At 36.3% G+C, this 17595-nt stretch overlaps 1 protein-coding gene across 2 annotated transcripts; it reads left to right on the top strand.

Moving 5' to 3' along the window:
* The first annotated feature begins 4734 nt into the window (after positions 1 to 4734).
* Positions 4735 to 17187, top strand: ldb2b (LIM domain binding 2b). 2 transcript variants are annotated; one of them, XM_067403973.1, is made up of 10 exons: positions 4735 to 4956; positions 6562 to 6664; positions 8450 to 8622; positions 9692 to 9814; positions 12194 to 12277; positions 12380 to 12503; positions 13302 to 13355; positions 14162 to 14286; positions 16121 to 16180; positions 16641 to 16706. In XM_067403973.1, exons 1-9 carry the CDS (start codon positions 4825 to 4827, stop codon positions 16178 to 16180), a joined length of 978 nt encoding a protein of 325 aa, XP_067260074.1. In that variant the 5' UTR covers positions 4735 to 4824; the 3' UTR covers positions 16641 to 16706. The 2 variants fall into 2 exon arrangements, with proteins under 2 accessions (XP_067260074.1, XP_067260073.1); XM_067403972.1 differs by lacking the exon at positions 16121 to 16180 and having other exon boundaries at positions 16641 to 17187.
* The last annotated feature ends 408 nt before the right edge of the window (positions 17188 to 17595 follow it).

The raw sequence follows: 17595 nt of genomic DNA, 5'->3' as shown, positions 1-17595 counted from the left end.
TTGCTTAAGCATGCTGATCTGACCCAGGCAGAATGGATATAGTTTAATTTTACATCGTGGTGCTGATGGTGTCAGTAGTCGTGTCAGTTGTTGCCTTGATAACGCAAGAGTTTACAGAATGAGACGTAAATAGCAACCGTGTTGAGGATGATTTCCTGGCTCCACTCGGTCCTCTGAGGCCTGGGACTTGGCCTTTCAACCCATCATCTCCACCTTGGCTCCACCGTGGTCCGTCATCCCTCAGGCTCCATCTTGCTCCCTCGTCCCTCTAGTTCTGCCCTGGCCAATTATTACCCTGGTTGTGCCATGGACTTCCAGGCCTCTGGCTATGCCTTATTCCTCCACCCCTTTGACTTCATCAGGCTCCTCCTTATGAATATTTGAATCAGTTAATCAGATTAACTTGGTGTAGCTACATTAAAATTACAATCAATCAGTTTCATTCTGAGAACACTCAGTATTATTAATTAATTCTAAGAGAAGGGTATTTTTCATGGCCATAGAAAAATAATTATTTTTTAGCATTTACAGCACTTAGGGCTGGTAGCAAAAGGGTTGAGGCCTACAGACCCACAGGCAGAACCCTACACAGATGCAGTTTCGGTCAGATCACCAAGAGAGAGAGAGAGGGAGGAGAACTGTGCGCTGGCTTTTAACCTCTGGAGCTGGCCATTCCTCCTCTGGGTCAGTGGACCAATCATACATGAGCTCCCGACAGGAACGTTTACGTTACTTTGTCTTGAAGATATCATGTGCTTGTAACTAGATTGGTTACAGATGTAGAAGAAACTATTAAAGTTTCTTGTAATACTGATATGTTGCACAGGTATCGACATATCATATATAGAAGCATTTAAATCTTCAAAATACAAACTCATAGGCACCAAACTTGGTATATGTTGGTTTACGTTAACCACTGGTTATTATCATAAAATATGCATAAAACAGATGTCATACAAACAACAGTTTGCAAGATGTGCTGGGATGCATGTTCATTTATAGAACAGTTTGTCTATAAATTAATGCAGGAGAGTCTGTTTTACAGGTTTTGGGTCTCTTTGCCTCTGCTTTTCCATGTGGCCACATAGTTTTGGGCAATAAAACCCAGCCCTTGTCAGATGGTTGGTCTTCTCGGGGATGGGGAATGGGGACAGACCCCAGAGTGAGTTTTAAACATTATTTATTAAATATAACAAATAATTGTGTCTGATTTGTCTCAGTTGTTACGCAGTGCTTGTATTATATTGTTCTGTCTATTACTGTATATGATGAATCATACTCAGAAGGTAGAACTGAAGTGACATTCATTACAAGATGACTAGTTCAAACATTTCAAAATGCTCCTGCGTTTTGCATTTTGACTTTCAAGTCGAATAAAAGACTATTTTTCCTGTCATATATTTTGTCATTGAAGATTTCTTAAAAATATGTCTTAAAATATCATCTCATGAACCCAATATCGAGTATCATTTTCGAGTTTGACAAGGGCCAAATTGTGATGGCTAGATGACTGGGTCAGAGCTTCTCCAAAACTGCAGCTCTTGTGGGGTGTTCCCAGTCTGCAGTGGTTAGTATCTATCAAAAGTGGTCAAAGGAAGGAACAGTGGTGAATCGGCGACAGGGTCATGGCCGGCCAAGGCTCATTGATGCTCGTGGGGAGCGAAGGCTGGGCTGTGTGGTCCGATCCATCAGACGAGCTACTGTAGCTCAAATTGCTCAAGTTAATGCTGGTTCTGATAGAAAGGTGTCAGAATACACAATGCATCAGTTTGTTGCATATGGGACTGCATAGCTGCAGACCAGTCAGGGTGCCCATGCTGACCCCTGTCCACCGCCAAAAGCACCAACATGTGCATTACCTGGGGAACACATGGCACCAGGATTCACTATGGGAAGAAGGCAAGCTGGCAGAGGCAGTATGGTTCTTTGGGCAATGTTCTGCTGGGAAACCTTGGGTCCTGCCATCGATGTGGATGCTACTTTGACACGTACCACCTACCTAAGCGTTGTTGCAGACCATGTACACCCTTTCATGGAAATGGTATTCCCTGTTGGCTGTGTCCTTTGTCCGCAGGATAATGAGCCCTGCCACAGAGCAAAAATGGTTCAGGAATGGTTTGAGGAGCACAACGAGTTTGAGGTGTTGACTTGGCCTCCCCATTCCCCAGATCTCAATCCAATCGAATCTCTGTGGGGTGTACCGAACAAACAAGTCTGATTCAAGGAGAGCCCACCTCGCAACTTACAGAACTTAAAGGATCTGCTGCTAACATCTTGGTGCCAGATACCACAGCACACCTTCAGGGGTCTAGTGGAGTCCATGCCTCGACGGGTCAGGGCTGTTTTGGCAGCGAAAAGGGGGACCAACACAATATTAGGAAGGTGCTCATAATGTTATGCCTGATTGGTGTATATATATATATATATATATATATATATATATATATATATATATATATATAATATGTATAATTTGGCATCTGCAAAAAAAGAAAAGAAAGAAAAAAAAGAAGAAATCTATTGTGGGGCTTGGTTTACGTATAAAAATCAAACTGCCATTCCGTGGAACAAAACAAACTGCATTTTTATTTAAAACGGGTCCTCTAACAAGTCTTCATATGTTTTACAATTTGTTTCTCTGGTAAAATAATCAAGTTTTAAAAAATGATATTTGCAAGTCAAGACAAAAATATTGATTAAGAATATGATTTTTGCAGTGGGTTGAGTGGATTGCTTTAGTATGAGTTTGTAATATGGGAAGAAACAGTTGGAGCTCCTATGAGTATGGGTTTCTTAACTAGAACCTGTGTGTGTGTGTGTGTGTGTGTCTCCTATATTTTGTAGTCTGTGGATTATTTTTAGAGAATATCGGGTTCTATTAATATTTAATCAAAGGATTCAACAATAAAATCTGTGTGGATCTCTCTCACTTTCTGACTCAGCCTGTCTCCATTTTTCTTTCTCTTTGATTATGCGTACAGACAGTATAGATGCATATGTGTGTGTGTTGGGGGTAGGCATGCAGTAATTGCACAAGAAAACACACTCACACGTTACTTAGTGGAAATGCTTGAGCAGGGTCAGAGAGCACATGTCTACTCTAAATGATGAACAACATCTTTTGACATTCATTATGATCTTCGTCTCACTGGAATTTACCTATATTATGTTTCTGTTTTTTTTTTTTTTCTTAATGCGGCCCTCACATATGATGCATATTTCATTTCCAACATTTGTGTTTACCACTTTATTCTATAACATTTTTATTACACATTATATTATAATGAAATCAGACTGAAACATTGAATACAAAAACTAACAAAATTTGTGGTATTTCGTAAAAAAAAAAAAAAAAAAAAAAAACGGAAATAAAATAAACTGCTTTCCTGTTCAAGACAGTTTTTGGCTTTCCCAACAGTTCTGCTATTCTCAATCTTTCTGCCGTTTGCTATTAACTAAAGAGAAATCAGAGAGTGACATCTTGTGGTCATCTTTGATCAAGTCGCCATAGAGATGGGAGGAAAATTGATAAACACAAAGACATGGCTAGAGAGTCCTCTCATTATCCTGCTCTTTCTCTCTCTCTCTCTCTCTCTCTCTCTCTCTCTCTCTCTCTCTCTCTCTCTCTCTCTCTCTCTCTCAGTGGAGTGGGTAAATTTCATTCCTTCAGACCCCCCTCTCCCTCCTCGCCTTTCCCCATGAGACACAACGCACACAAAGAGCCCAGCAACCACTCTTATTAACTGACCTGAAGGGGGAGGGGTGTGTGTGTGTGTGTGTGTGTGTGTATCTCGGATCCTCTTTACTAGTATACGGTTTGCATTGTGAAGCCACATGAGCATTAAACTATCAATCAAAAATGAAGCAACAGGCACTGTGTATATGTGTGCATGTGTGTTACTTTACACTGCTTTGTAAAAAAGAAAAGAAAAGAGGGAGTGTCTTGATTTTGGGCATGAGAAAGAGAGACCAAGAGGGAAAAAGAAAGTGAAGTAAAGGAGGTGAACTTTTGGGGCCCTGCTTCCCCCCCTAAAACAAGAGGGTAATAGAATCCATATGGACTCACTCTCTCTCTCTCTTTACATGTCTGTCTTATTTGTCTCTCTTTCTCTTATTACATAAGATTTTTTACTGAAAATGAATGGAAAATGAAAAGAAAGAGTAAATTGTTTTTAAATAAGAATAAAATGTGCATATATCTCCATACAATGAGAGAGAGAGAGAGTGAGAAAGGGAAAATCAGAGAGAGAATGTGTGTCTGTATGTATGTGGGAGAGCAAGTCTCTTGTGTGAGTCATAAAGAAAGAGAGATGGAAAAATACAAGTAGAGAAGCGCGCGCACACACATACACACACACGCTGTTGCAGTTCTGCATTAAATATGTGCTATGCTGTGCGGTTTATTTACACATTATCAAACTATATTATCTACAGTAGCCAACAGTAGCACATTCTGCAATAGTTGATGAAATGTAATCTGAGCAAACATAATAAAAGCAAACAGTGATTGCATTCCATTGAATTTTGCTCTAATTGGCCAACTTGTCAGACTGTACAGTAAGGAAAGACCTTCCAATTTACAGAAGCCTCTCTCCTTTCCTCCACCCCCTCCCTCGTCTCTCCCCCTTCCCTTCGCGAAGTCCTCCCTCCCCCTCTCCTTCTCTCCTGCTCTCCTCTCTTCTCACAGCAGAGCGCGCGTGTGATTTGACAGTCGCATCTCTCCGTGTGTCCGCGAGCGCGCGTGTGTGTGTGTATGTTTACGATCGTCGTGCTCCACGTGCGGCGTGTGGATGCGCTCCTCGCGCGCTGTCGGTAACAGAAACCATGACCGGCGCGCCGCGCGACCCCTTCTACTCCTCTCCGTTCGGTCCGTTTTACCGGAGACACGCGCCCTACCCGGTGCAGCCGGAGTACCGGATGCACGAGCTCAACAAACGGCTCCAGTCCCGGCCTGAGGTGAGTGATCACCAAAAATAAAACAATAGATCAGGACTTTGCGTTTAGCGTTTTTATATACGTTCTTCATAAAGTGTAAAGTTAATCTTACAACCGCTAAACATTCATTTTAGGTAAGATAATAGATTATTGATCAATAGATTCATCACGCATCTATAAGGAGAACTTTTCTGTCTACTAAGATGATTTTAAAGGGGAATTTTTTTCCCTTCAAAATTACTTTATGATAAAATGATTAGAAAAAGTGTTAGAATCTGAATTTCTAATTTCCACTTTTCCAAAAATGACTTAAAATCAATGTATGTATTTATGTGTATAATATCATAACATTCTGTTCCAAATACTGCTGTTATTTCCATAACCTTTCAAAAAACAATTTTCAAAATATGTTACAATTTGGATATGATGGAAATAAAAAGCATTTAGCAGAATTCTAATCAATTTTATAGGTTATTTGTAAAATTATTTTTTATACATTAAAATACATTAAATAAATACATCAATTGACTACTACTTATCTCTAAAACTGAAATAAATGTCTTCAAACATCATTATTGTTCATCACAAAATGAAAAATCCAGACATCACAACCCATGCAAAACCCATGATCAGATCTTTATAATCCGACATGTTTCACATCTTAAAAGAGATGAAACATAATTTCAATAAGTTAAATTTTTTTTAACATTTCAAGTAGCCAAAGGTCCCCTAATTTAAAAAAAGTAAATTCATTTATTTCTCTTGCATTACCACAGTGTGACCCCACTATTCTGCTACAAACTGGACTTATTCAAGGGCTTTCACTGAATTTGACTGAACACAGCCCTTTGCAATGGTTTGGTAAAATACCAAATGCGCTATTGATTATATGGTGTGTTTTTTTCATGAACACAAACAGCAAGGTGATGTTTATGTGGCAGTGTGATTTATTATAGAACTTGCTATAAGACAAGAGAACGGACAAAACCAGTATCGCTGTACCATGTGTATGACGTATATTTAACATAATTCGTCTACTCAGTAGGTCCCAATTTAACCTGCAGTGCAAGCTGTTAATATTTGATTCTCCTGATGCCGTCGGTGTGTGTAAAAATAATCCACAATAAATTGTACTTTTAGAACATCGCCCATACTCAGAAAAATCAATGCGAATAAATGGGGGGAAATAAAATGGATATAAAATGCTATTCAGCACACCTGGACATAATAATTTGACAGATTTAAGAGAGACTGAACTATTGGAATAATGACCTATAGAAACACCCCTTTCTCACAGTCTAATAATTCTTATAACACGCAAAGACTGAAGAGCTGTCACAATACAGTTTATTGTGGCTTTATGTGCTGCTATAATCATGTCCAATATAGTCAAATGAATGTCAATAGCAAGCCAGCGGTAGTTGGCTGGATTTGTGGTGTAAATTGCTGCCCTTAATGGGGCGAATCAACTTGGGTGTGTGTTTATAATAAACAGTAAGCTTTGAAATGATAATCACTATGCCAGGCCTAATTATGGTCATTTTGGGTCATTCAGGGGCCAAGTACTTCTGTGCCTCTCTTCTGTCTCACTCACTATTAAATGTGTGTTAATGTGTGATCCCATAGGACTGTGATATTCTGTGGTGGGATGCATTCTGCACTGAGTTCTTTGAAGAAGATGCCACACTGACTCTCTCATTTTGCCTGGAGGAGGGACCCAAGACATACAGTAAGTGTGTGCAAAGCCATAAACTGGGAACCCCCACCCGGACCACCGCCACAAAATTCATAATATAAGTGTTTGAAATGCAGGTTTCTATGGTAGATTCTTCAACTTTTACATTTGGCCCCCTAAATATTTAACATTTGGTTAAGTCAGTGCATGATGCTTTTTTGTATTTATTAATTTATTTAAAAAATACATGAAAATGCAGTACATACGTACATGCAGTGACTAATGTTTTTTTTCATTCTTTTGATTTAAAATGTTGATATTTTTGATGGACATGAAATAAAAATATCAGGGTCATACAACTGTCCGAATATCAAGAAAAAAAGAACTATTTTTTTTTTATTATAATCTTGAATTATTATTTCTTGGGGAAAATATTTGAACAAAACTGCTGACCTGCTCATTAATAATTGTGGTGCAAACAACATGCAGAAAAATAATCATAAATCAGAAAATGATATCATATAGAGTGTCATGATTTTGTGTCAAGGTTAGTAAGTCAGCTTTTTTGACATTTTTATGACATGCAAGGTTAGTTCAGGTTGTAAAATGCAAAAAAAAAAAAAGAAAAGAAAAAGATATTTATAAATTCATAATTTCTGGATATTCATAAAAATAATTTTACCTTAAGAAATACATTTAATGTATGTATGAAAATAATGATTAAAATGTGTAAATGTGTTATTAGGTTTTACTTGTCATTTTTAAATTAATTAAATTAAAACTTTTCTTGAAAATGTTATAAAAAAAATTACAAAAACTAAAAAATACACTGAATATTCATGGCCAAGTAACAACTTGGCACATAAGTTGGTTACACTTTATTTTAAGGTGTCCTTGTTACAGTGTAATTATATAGTACTGAGTAATATTAATTAACTACAAGTACTTACTGTAGTGTACGGTTATGGTTAGGATTAGGTTTGGTTTAGGGTTAATTGCATGTAATTATGCATAATTTATAGTTATTACTATAGTAACTACATGCAACGTGTAACAAGGACACTAAAATAAAGTGTTACCCATATGTTTTAAACTAGATTTTTAAGGACATTGATCCAGTCATATCCTTGAGTTTTTGTCAGTGAATATTGTAAACATCAAAACATATTTAAATCATGGTACACTTGATCATGGTAATGATAAATGATTAATAATCAAATAAATGAGAATAAGATCTGCGAGCATATTTGTGTTTGAGCGTAAATGTATACACTTTCTTTTTATCTCTCGCTCACTCTTATCTGCCTGTCTCTCGTTCTCTTTCCAAGGTAGAGTTTGAATTTAGATTAATTTCAGCCTGTTTAGAGTTAGACAGGCACACAGTTGTGCTGGATTTCACTCATTCTCATTCATTCCTTATTCACTGTGTATGTGGTGAGATTTGATTGACAGGTCTGGGGTGTTCAAATAAATATGGGCCTGCAGACTTCACACACCTCTACTGCAGTGATTGACAGCTCCAGAGCACTAACTGTTCTGTGCGCACGCACAGCCTGCTGGACTTAATGCCTGCGGCATTCGGTAGCCTGTTTGTTTCTAACTCTTAGGGGACCACACACAGAGACACACAAACACACACATTTACGGTTTCCAGTTCAGGTGTTTGGCCAGTTCTGCCTAACTTTGAGTTTCATTCGTCATAAATAAATAATTGCTGAGGTATGGAGTCCATACCATTCTTCTCCTTCCATTTGTTAATCAACGAATGCAACTGATGTCTTCAGAATGAAATTTTCCTCTCTGCAAATGTTTCTCTCACTCTCATTCCTTCTTCCCCAGCCATCGGGCGCACCCTGATCCCTCGTTACTTCAGTTCTCTGTTCGAAGGAGGAGTCTATGAGTTGTTTTTTGAGCTGAAACAAACAAAGGAGTCGTTCAACAACTCAACTATTACTGTCGACTCTCATCACTGTACAATGACAACACAACATGGCAAACCTACATTCACTAAGGTACTGCAAGTCTGGCTCACTGAGTCTTTGCTTCCTCATTTTCAGCACTAATGTATTCCTCATTGTGAATTCTGGGCTGGAACTGCACAAAACAAAAAAGGAAAATATAACCCCCACTCTTTCCCTCTCCCTCCCGCTCCTGCTCTTTCTCGGCTTCTTCCTCTCTCTCTCTCTCTCTCTCTCTCTCTCATTCTGCCTTATCCACAAAAACTGCTTCTCTTTTTTTCTATCCTATAGGTTTATGCTTTAAAAATTTAAGATGATCTTAATAGAAAAGTCTGCTAGTTACACTATTTCTAGACCTATTACAATACTGTTCGTAATATGCTCTTGCCTCTATAATTTGTATCAGATGACATAAATACTTTATTCCCAAAGATGTCTTGTTAATAACACCAGTGTAAAATATGATTTCATGAGTGTCCTATGCAATATTCATATGGTACGCCACTATAGGATGCAGAATCTCTCAGTTGTCAATTAGAGAGAGAGAGAGAGTTTTGTCCAACTTTGCTTTTTAGTAAATGAACATTTGTGAATTAAATATTGATTTGGATGTTGTAGCTAAGTTATACAGATACAGTTCCCAAGTGTGTGTGTGTGTGTGTGTGTGTGTGTGTGTGTGTACTGGAGGCATTGATCAGAGCGTGTCTGCTGGGATTACATCCCTCCCGTTGCTATGCCAACCTCGCAGCTACCCTCCGTTCCCCCGGCAACAGAATGTTGGGGTTCAGAGTTCCACACAGAATTCTGCTTGTGCTGAAAATACTGCTTTAATGAGAGAACCGTGTAATTTGATTTGCTTTAAATTAATGAAAAACAAAAAGTCATTAGATGTAATTCTCTCGCATGTTTTTCTCCGGTCAAGTCGGTGTTATGATTTCAGAATTCACATTAACTGTAACAATGACTGGAAGATTATGTCTGTGTTCTTTGTGTGGTGTCTGTCTTATTACATCCTGAAAGTTTTAAACAAAAGCGTTAACTGAACGTCAAGCAAATTGAAGGGTGTAAGGGAGAGTCGTGCAACGCAGACCTGATTTTGTTCCTGCTTTTTTTTTCTTCACAGGTCTGTACTGAAGGTCGTCTGATTCTTGTGTTCACCTTTGATGACCTCATGAGAATCAAAACATGGCACTTCACTATCACACACTACAGTGAGCTCATTCCCCGCAGTGTCTTGGCTGTTAATGTAAGTACATTTTCATGTGAATCAATTAATCGTCCTAATTATTTCTCATACAAGATGACCCGGATGACCTTCTACATTGGCCAAAATTTGCAGCTTTTAGCACACAATTCCAATACCATTTCCCATAATGCAGTGTGCTAGACTTGACCTTTGATATCCATCACTGCAAATGAAGCAGAAGTAATAACAACAACAAATTTATCAGCTCTATCTTGATTATTAAAATGAAATAAATTTAAAAAAATGTTTATGGTTTCATGCTGTACACTGTTTCACATCCTATAAAAACTATATGCAGTATACAGTTTTTACAGTAGGAACTCAAACAGCAACTCTAATCAAGTCATCTTTATTTATATAGCGCTTTATACAATACAGATTGTTTCAAAGCAGCTTTACAGTGAAAATGGGAAAATAATGATTCAATGATGCAAACAGAATTCAATTCTGCTAAAAAGCAGCTCTAAAAAGGACAATACAGTCATTATTCAGTTGAATTCTGTTCAGTGTTAATTCATTTCAGTTCAATAACTATGTAAAGTACATGAATTATGAAATGGATTCAATTCAACTATAAAGCAGACATGCAGAAAACAGTGATGCTGAAATAATATTGCTGAAAATGAAGTGGAGAAATAGCGCAGAAGCAGTAGCTCAAACAGAGCATGAAGCTAGCAACCACAAGGTCATGGGTTTGATTCCCAGGGTATATGTTAATAATTCATTTTAGTGCAATTTTAGATAAAAGTGTCTTTCAGATTCTTTGCAAAATGTAAATGTAAAAGTCAAATACTTTTACTTTTTAAAATACAAAGACTTTTTAATCAGGCGCCTTTCTCTTTGCATCAGTAATTCATGTGACTCATACTCTTAGTCATTGTTAACAAGAGTAAAACATTATTCTTACTATTTCTGACACTGCATATTCTCACAAGTCAGTTTCTCTTCACATGTGCCAAGTGCTGCTTATTTGAGTGCAGTATTGTTGCGCTAAAAGTGAAGTTTTTAGCTTTTAGCTAAACATTTAAAGGTGCCCTAGAATTAAAAATTGAATATACCTTGGCATAGTTAAATAACAAGAGTTCAGTACATGGAAATGACATACAGTGAGTCTCAAACTCCATTGTTTCCTCCTTCTTATATAAATCTCATTTGTTTAAAAGACCCCCGAAAAACAGGTGAATCTCAACATAACACCGACTGTTACGTAACAGTCGGGACCATTAATATATATGTCCCCAATATTTGCATATGCCAGCCATTCAAGACATTACACAAGGGCAGCCAGTATTAACGTCTGGATGTGCACAGCTGAATCATCAGACTAGGTAAGCAAGCAAGAACAATAGCAAAAAATGGCAGATGGAGCGATAATAACTGACATGATCCATGATAACATAATATTTTTAGTGATATTTGTAAACTGTCTTTCTAAATGTTTCATTAGCATGTTACTAATGTACTGTTAAATGTGGTTAAAGTTACCATCGTTTCTTACTGTATTCACGGAGACAAGAGCGATCGTTATTTTCATTATTAAACACTTGCAGTCTGTATAATTCATAAACACAACTTCATTCTTTATAAATCTCTCCAACAGTGTAGCATTAGCCGTTAGCCACGGAGCATAGCCTCAAACTCATTCAATATCAAATGTAAACATCCAAATAAATACAATACTCACATAATCCGATGTATGCATGCAGCATGCATGACGAACACTTTGTAAAGATCTATTTGAGGGTTATATTAGCTGTGTGAACTTTGTTTATGCAATGATAGAGTCGGGAGGGGGCGGAGAGCGCGAGCAATTAAAGGGACCGCAGCCTGAATCGGCGCATTTCTAATGATGCCCCAAAATAGGCAGTTAAAAAAATGAATTAAAAAAAATCTATGGGGTATTTTGAGCTGAAACTTCACAGACACATTCAGGGGACACCTTAGACTTTATATTACATCTTGTAAAAAAGTGTTCGATGGCACCATTAAATGTAAATAACATTTTACATATATAACATTTACAACACTATTTTAAGTTTTACAGCACTTTCATTCCAGAATAATCAAAAACTAACTAGTTGTATCCCTAGATAATACAATTTCCTTTCATGTTATGTTAACTATGCATTTGTCTGGCATGTTAGCAAACTCTTATTTTCAGAAGAATTCACAGGTAGCAGTTTATGGTACAACAAAATGTATTTCAGCTCTTTTTTTATCAATCAAGGTGAAAGCATCCAAACCTTTTAGCTAAGCTGTCAGGATGTTGCTATGGAAACATATCCTGTAATGAATTAGAGCTCTATCTGGATGGAGCACAAAATAAGAGAGAGAATAAATGGACTTGTGTGTCCATGTGTGCGTGTGTGTCTTTGTCAGGCACAAGACCCTGGAGCTCTGGAACAACTGTCCAAAAACATCAGTCGAGTTGGACTTACCAACCTTACACTGAACTACCTCAGAGTAGGTTATAATCACAAATACACACATTTAAACACACTTTTACGGATGGTCATTAAACTGTGTCAAACAACTGAATGAAAAGATTCTTTTGTTTGTGTGCAGTTGTGTGTGATTCTAGAGCCGATGCAGGAGCTCATGTCTAGGCATAAGACATATGGACTGAGTCCCAGAGACTGTCTGAAGACCTGCCTCTTTCACCAGTGGCAGAGGATGACAACACCACCAGGTACCACATGCACACGCACACACACACACACACACACACACACACACACACACACACACACACACACACACACACACACACACACACACACACACACACACACACACACACACACACACACACACACACACACACACACACACACTCAGAGTGCCTTTTCAGTTAACGTTTAATTTATTTCAAGTAACAAAAATCTTTTTTAGGATTAATTTTTAGTTATTAACCCTGGCTCCAACATTCTTAGTTTTCAACATTTTTAATTCATTAGTTTTCGTTTCTTGGCTCCTCTTAGCTTACTTTTTCTCTTAAATACAGTCTGTCATGAAAGATTAATACAGTAACACCAGCATTGTTTAACTACTCTTTCCCCCCTCAGCGTTTCATTTCTTTCTGTTGTTCTCCTCTGTAAGAGCTACAGAATGTCATTAAATTTACAGTAGTTTGTTTCATACATTGTAAACACATTTCATATTCCTTATTAACATTTCAAAGTACTGAACAAGGCTGTTAGGGGTTTTGTGATCTGAAGTAATTAATGAAGGCTTTGACCTTGTGTTGTTATTTATGTTGTTTTTTTACTGCTCTTTTTAAAAAAATAACTACCACCTGCTGTTCTTTGACAATTTTTCCTTCACTTTGCCTGAACAATAATCTTAATGTTCTTTTCAGGCAACTCTCCCTCAATTTTTCCTCTTTACTGTTTTGCATCCTCATTATTATTTACTGAAATTATATGTTAATGTTTTTTTCTGAATTGCAGTATTGTGGTTTGACTGTTATTCATTTCTTTCATTTCAGTTGGACCCTCACCAAACTTCAAGACAGAAATATTTCCCTCTAATTCCAAAAAATGTATGTATGCTCATCTTTGCTCTTTCATTTTTTACATTTCCTTAATCATTCTAGTTATGGTTTGTTCTACACTCATAACTCTCTCTCTATCTCTCTCTCTCTCTCATTCTGCATTAAAAATGTAATCAACAGCAATGATGTAATATTTGCATAATGTATTGAGATTGGTCTTCTTTCTTATATCTGTTACATACTGAATTGTGATTGATCTTGCAGTTCTTGCATACATTTCACTGTAAAGCCACATTTTCACTGCGCAGTACACTGCACTTTGGCAGAAATCAAATAACATAATACACTTAGTATGAATTAGAGTACTATGATAGTATGCTATTCATAATTCAGCCAAAATGTTGATTCCTGTGTGCAGCTGACTGAAAAACGAGACGCATACTCAGTGTCATGACTTTCATTTACTCAAATCCGAAGCCTAAAATGTAAAATAAACACTATTCTTTTGTTGCCGTGTAAGCACTGGCGTTCTCCTCCATAAATTGTAAATAATATCATTATAATATCATTGTGACTTTTGTTTATTACTCCACCACCACTCTTTTGTTGATTTAATTTGCACTACTGATTGATTAGTGTTTTAAAGCAGAGATACAGTATATATATATATATATATATATATATATATATATATATATATATATATATATATATATATATATATATATATATATATATATCTAACCACCCATTTCTGAACAGGTTCACTCTGTTTTCATAACTTTTTTCAACACTTATTAAATGCAATGTTGATTCGATTTGCATTATGCTGCTTTTATGTTTTAAATTGACAGCAGAGCCAGCCAAACCAGCAACAAAGAGAAGGAGGAGGAGGAACTCAGCTGGTAGCGCGTCCAATAGCAGCACAGGAAACAGCAAGAAGCGCAGCCCAGCCAATAACTTCAGCCTACCCTCACAGGTACATCACACTCTCTAAGCTTGCTCTAAGCCTATGTTCAGAATGTATATATAGCATACTATCATACTACCCTCATGATTATTGCAGTATATAGTATTTATACTGTGAACAGTATGCTAATGTTCTGTATCGACAGAATACTCGGTCCATTTACATATATTAATGTACAGTGGGCTATAACAGAATGATAAAAAAAAAAAAAAACTTTATTAATCCTCTTCATATAGCAAACAGACATTAAACCCACAATGTTAAACAAGCCCACAATAAATCCAAACAGCATATATATATATATATATATTAGTGCTGTCAAATTGATTAGTCACATCTAACATAAAAACTTAAGAACTTACATACAAACTTTTATGTTAGTTGCACTTAATCATGCTTAATCGATTTGAGAGCACTTATATATATATATATATATATATATATATATATATAGCCAGGTATAAGGTGTATATATATATATATATATATATATATATATATATAAATATATATATATATATATATATATATATATATATATATGCACTCTCTAAAAAATGCTGGGTTAAAAACAACCCAAGTTGGGTTGAAAATAGACAAACCCAGTGACTGGGTTGTTTTAACCCAGCAGTTGGGTTAAATGTTTGCTCAACCTGCTGGGTAGTTTTATTTAAGTCAACTATTGTTTAAAAAATACTATATGGATGGCTTAAAATGAACCCAAAATAGGTTGGAAATTAAAAATCAGACACATAATTACTAGAGGCAACAATAATAATAAAAAAAATTAACATGCATTAATAAACAATTTAATAAACATTTATTGTTTAATTATTTTTTATTAAACATATTAATAAAGGTTCATTTCTAACAAACTGACAACTTGGGTTGTTTTTAACCCAGCATTTTTAGAGTGTATATTAGTGCTGTCAAATCTGTTAGTCGCATCTAACATAAAAGTTTGTAAATATATGTATATGTGTGTGTGTGTATATATATATATATATGTATGTATATATATATATATATATATATATATATATATATATATATATATATACACACACACATATATATTATATATTTACAAACCTTTATGTTAGATGCTATTAATCACAAATAAACGCACAAATATGTATATGTATATATATGAGAATTGAAAATATAATTATTTCTAATTATTTCTAAATGCTGCAATACTTGGAGTAACTTCAATTGAATTAAATATTTAGGGGTGACGTGACAATTGTAGTGCATCGTACTACTGTTTGAAACACTTATTATGCCTATCGCTTCACTTAACATTTTTTAAAATTAAGTATATACTGAACAATATTCAGTACATACTAAGCAAGTATTCCACTCTGAACATAGCCACAGTCACATAAACACTTGCAGAGAAGCAGTGGTCCACACTGAATGGATCATATAGGAGAGATATACTAAAATGAATATATGGAGAATGTCTGGATGTCTGTACATATATGTGTGTGTGTGGGTGTGTGTAAAGAAATAACATAAGGAATAAGCAGTATAGAAAGGAAAGGACAAAGAGAGCAGCTTAGTAAATTAACCCATCTTATTTTTTTCTATATTGTAATATTTTGTGCAATGTATTATTTATTCAAATATTTATATTACAAATCAATACCTGAATTATATTGTTTGTATTGTTTATAATAAGTAACAATCAGTTTCCAGTGTGGTTGTAATTTGTAATGTTAGAGTAATTTTTTGAATATATATAATCATTTGTCTATTCTGATTAATTTGTTTGTAATTGAGACTAATTAGCCGTAATTGATTTTGATGATAATTAGTATTGTCCGTCTCTGGTCCCCAGCCTAAACGTGTCGCCGGGGAAACGAGGGGTGGCGGGTGGCTGGAGGCGGAGCTTAGGTAGGTGAGTGACACATGCAGACAGTTATCACGCAGCATGTGCTGTCTTAACGAGCTACTTAGCAATGCAAATTTGCTTAATTAGCACATATGTTGTTATTTAGGTGTTCTCTATCTGAAAAAAAAAAATCTAATTAAAGACCAAAGAGCTAGTGACTGGAGACAAGTTTGTGTATGTGTATGTGTGTGTATGTGTATGACTGCGTATTTAACAAAGAGTGTGTGTTCGCCACATTCATCTTTGTATGTATCAATATTGATTATCATACACATTTTTTTGTAGTTGTGCACATTTTTATTGTATGCCTGCATTAGTCCTATTGCAAGAATAACAGCCATAAATGATTCTGCTTCTCTCTCTTTCTACACCCCCACCATTCTCTCTCCCTTCTCTCTCACTCGACCCCCTGCGTCTCTGTTTACGTCAACTCTCTCTCTCTCTCTCTCTCTCTCTCTTACTGTAGGATGTGATGGTGGTAGGGGAGCCCTCTCTAATGGGAGGGGAGTTGGGTGACGTGGACGAGCGTTTGATCACACGCCTAGAGAATGAACAATACGACCCCGTCAACGGTCTCCATGATGACGGTCTCCATGACTTCGCCAACTCACCGACACTTGGAAACGGCAGCTCCTGGAATGGCCAGCACCCTAGCAACCAGGACAGTAAGCCTGATACCATGGCAACGCAGCAGTTGGAGTAATGTGATCTGACAGTGGGTAGCTATGGCAACGGTGCTGTCAAGGGATGGGGGTATTTTCAACTGTAGAGAGGAGGCATTGCTGGAGAGAAGGTGTGTGTGTGCGTGCGTGTGTGTATGTATGTGTGTGCATGCTTGCGTTTATGTTGGTGTGAGACGGTGTATACTTGAGACTTACAGCTTCAACCATTTAGTTTATGTATTCAAAACAAAACAAAAACAAAACAAATCACTGCAAGCCTTGTACAGATATTAATTCATTTCATATCAGAATTTTTCAGCCCTTTTTTTAAAGCTCAGTGGATGTCTCGGCTTCATTCTGTACCGTACTGTTTGGTTTCGCTACAACAACCTGATGAAAAAAGTCCCATTGTGAACGCTATAGCGTTTTGAGCATAAACGCAGATATCTTTATTGCTCTAAAGTTTAATGCATATTGTAAAACACATGCAGATCTGTGCTGTAGTTGTGTATTTTATGTATGGTTTTCAATAATTTGCATTAATAAAATGATTCTGTGTGTTTGGTTATTGATATCAATGTAAAATATTTTCATTGTTATAATCCAAAAAGTAAAAAGAAAGAAAAAAAAAACCTTAAGTATAGGGAATAGTATTTCTATGATGTTAATGTAAAGTAATCTCTAAATCTATTACCTCCCTCTAGTGGTTTAAGAAATGTGGTACATGCACCGCACAACATTTCTGATATTATATTATAT

Source organism: Chanodichthys erythropterus, chromosome 12 (genome assembly GCF_024489055.1).
Source record: "Chanodichthys erythropterus isolate Z2021 chromosome 12, ASM2448905v1, whole genome shotgun sequence".
NCBI lineage: Eukaryota > Metazoa > Chordata > Actinopteri > Cypriniformes > Xenocyprididae > Chanodichthys > Chanodichthys erythropterus.
Note: the sequence above shows the minus strand (reverse complement) of the source record. Positions and strands in the feature narration are given on the sequence as shown.

What these genes read in the sequence shown, in the direction of transcription:
- ldb2b (XM_067403972.1), top strand. Translation starts at nt 4,825, where the DNA reads ATGACCGGCGCGCCGCGCGACCCCTTCTACTCCTCTCCGTTCGGTCCG. An exon ending in TCCCTCTAATTCCAAAAAAT is followed by an intron (nt 13,356 to 14,161) that starts GTATGTATGCTC and finishes TTAAATTGACAG; the next exon opens with CAGAGCCAGCCAAACCAGCA. An exon ending in ACTTCAGCCTACCCTCACAG is followed by an intron (nt 14,287 to 16,640) that starts GTACATCACACT and finishes CTCTTACTGTAG; the next exon opens with GATGTGATGGTGGTAGGGGA.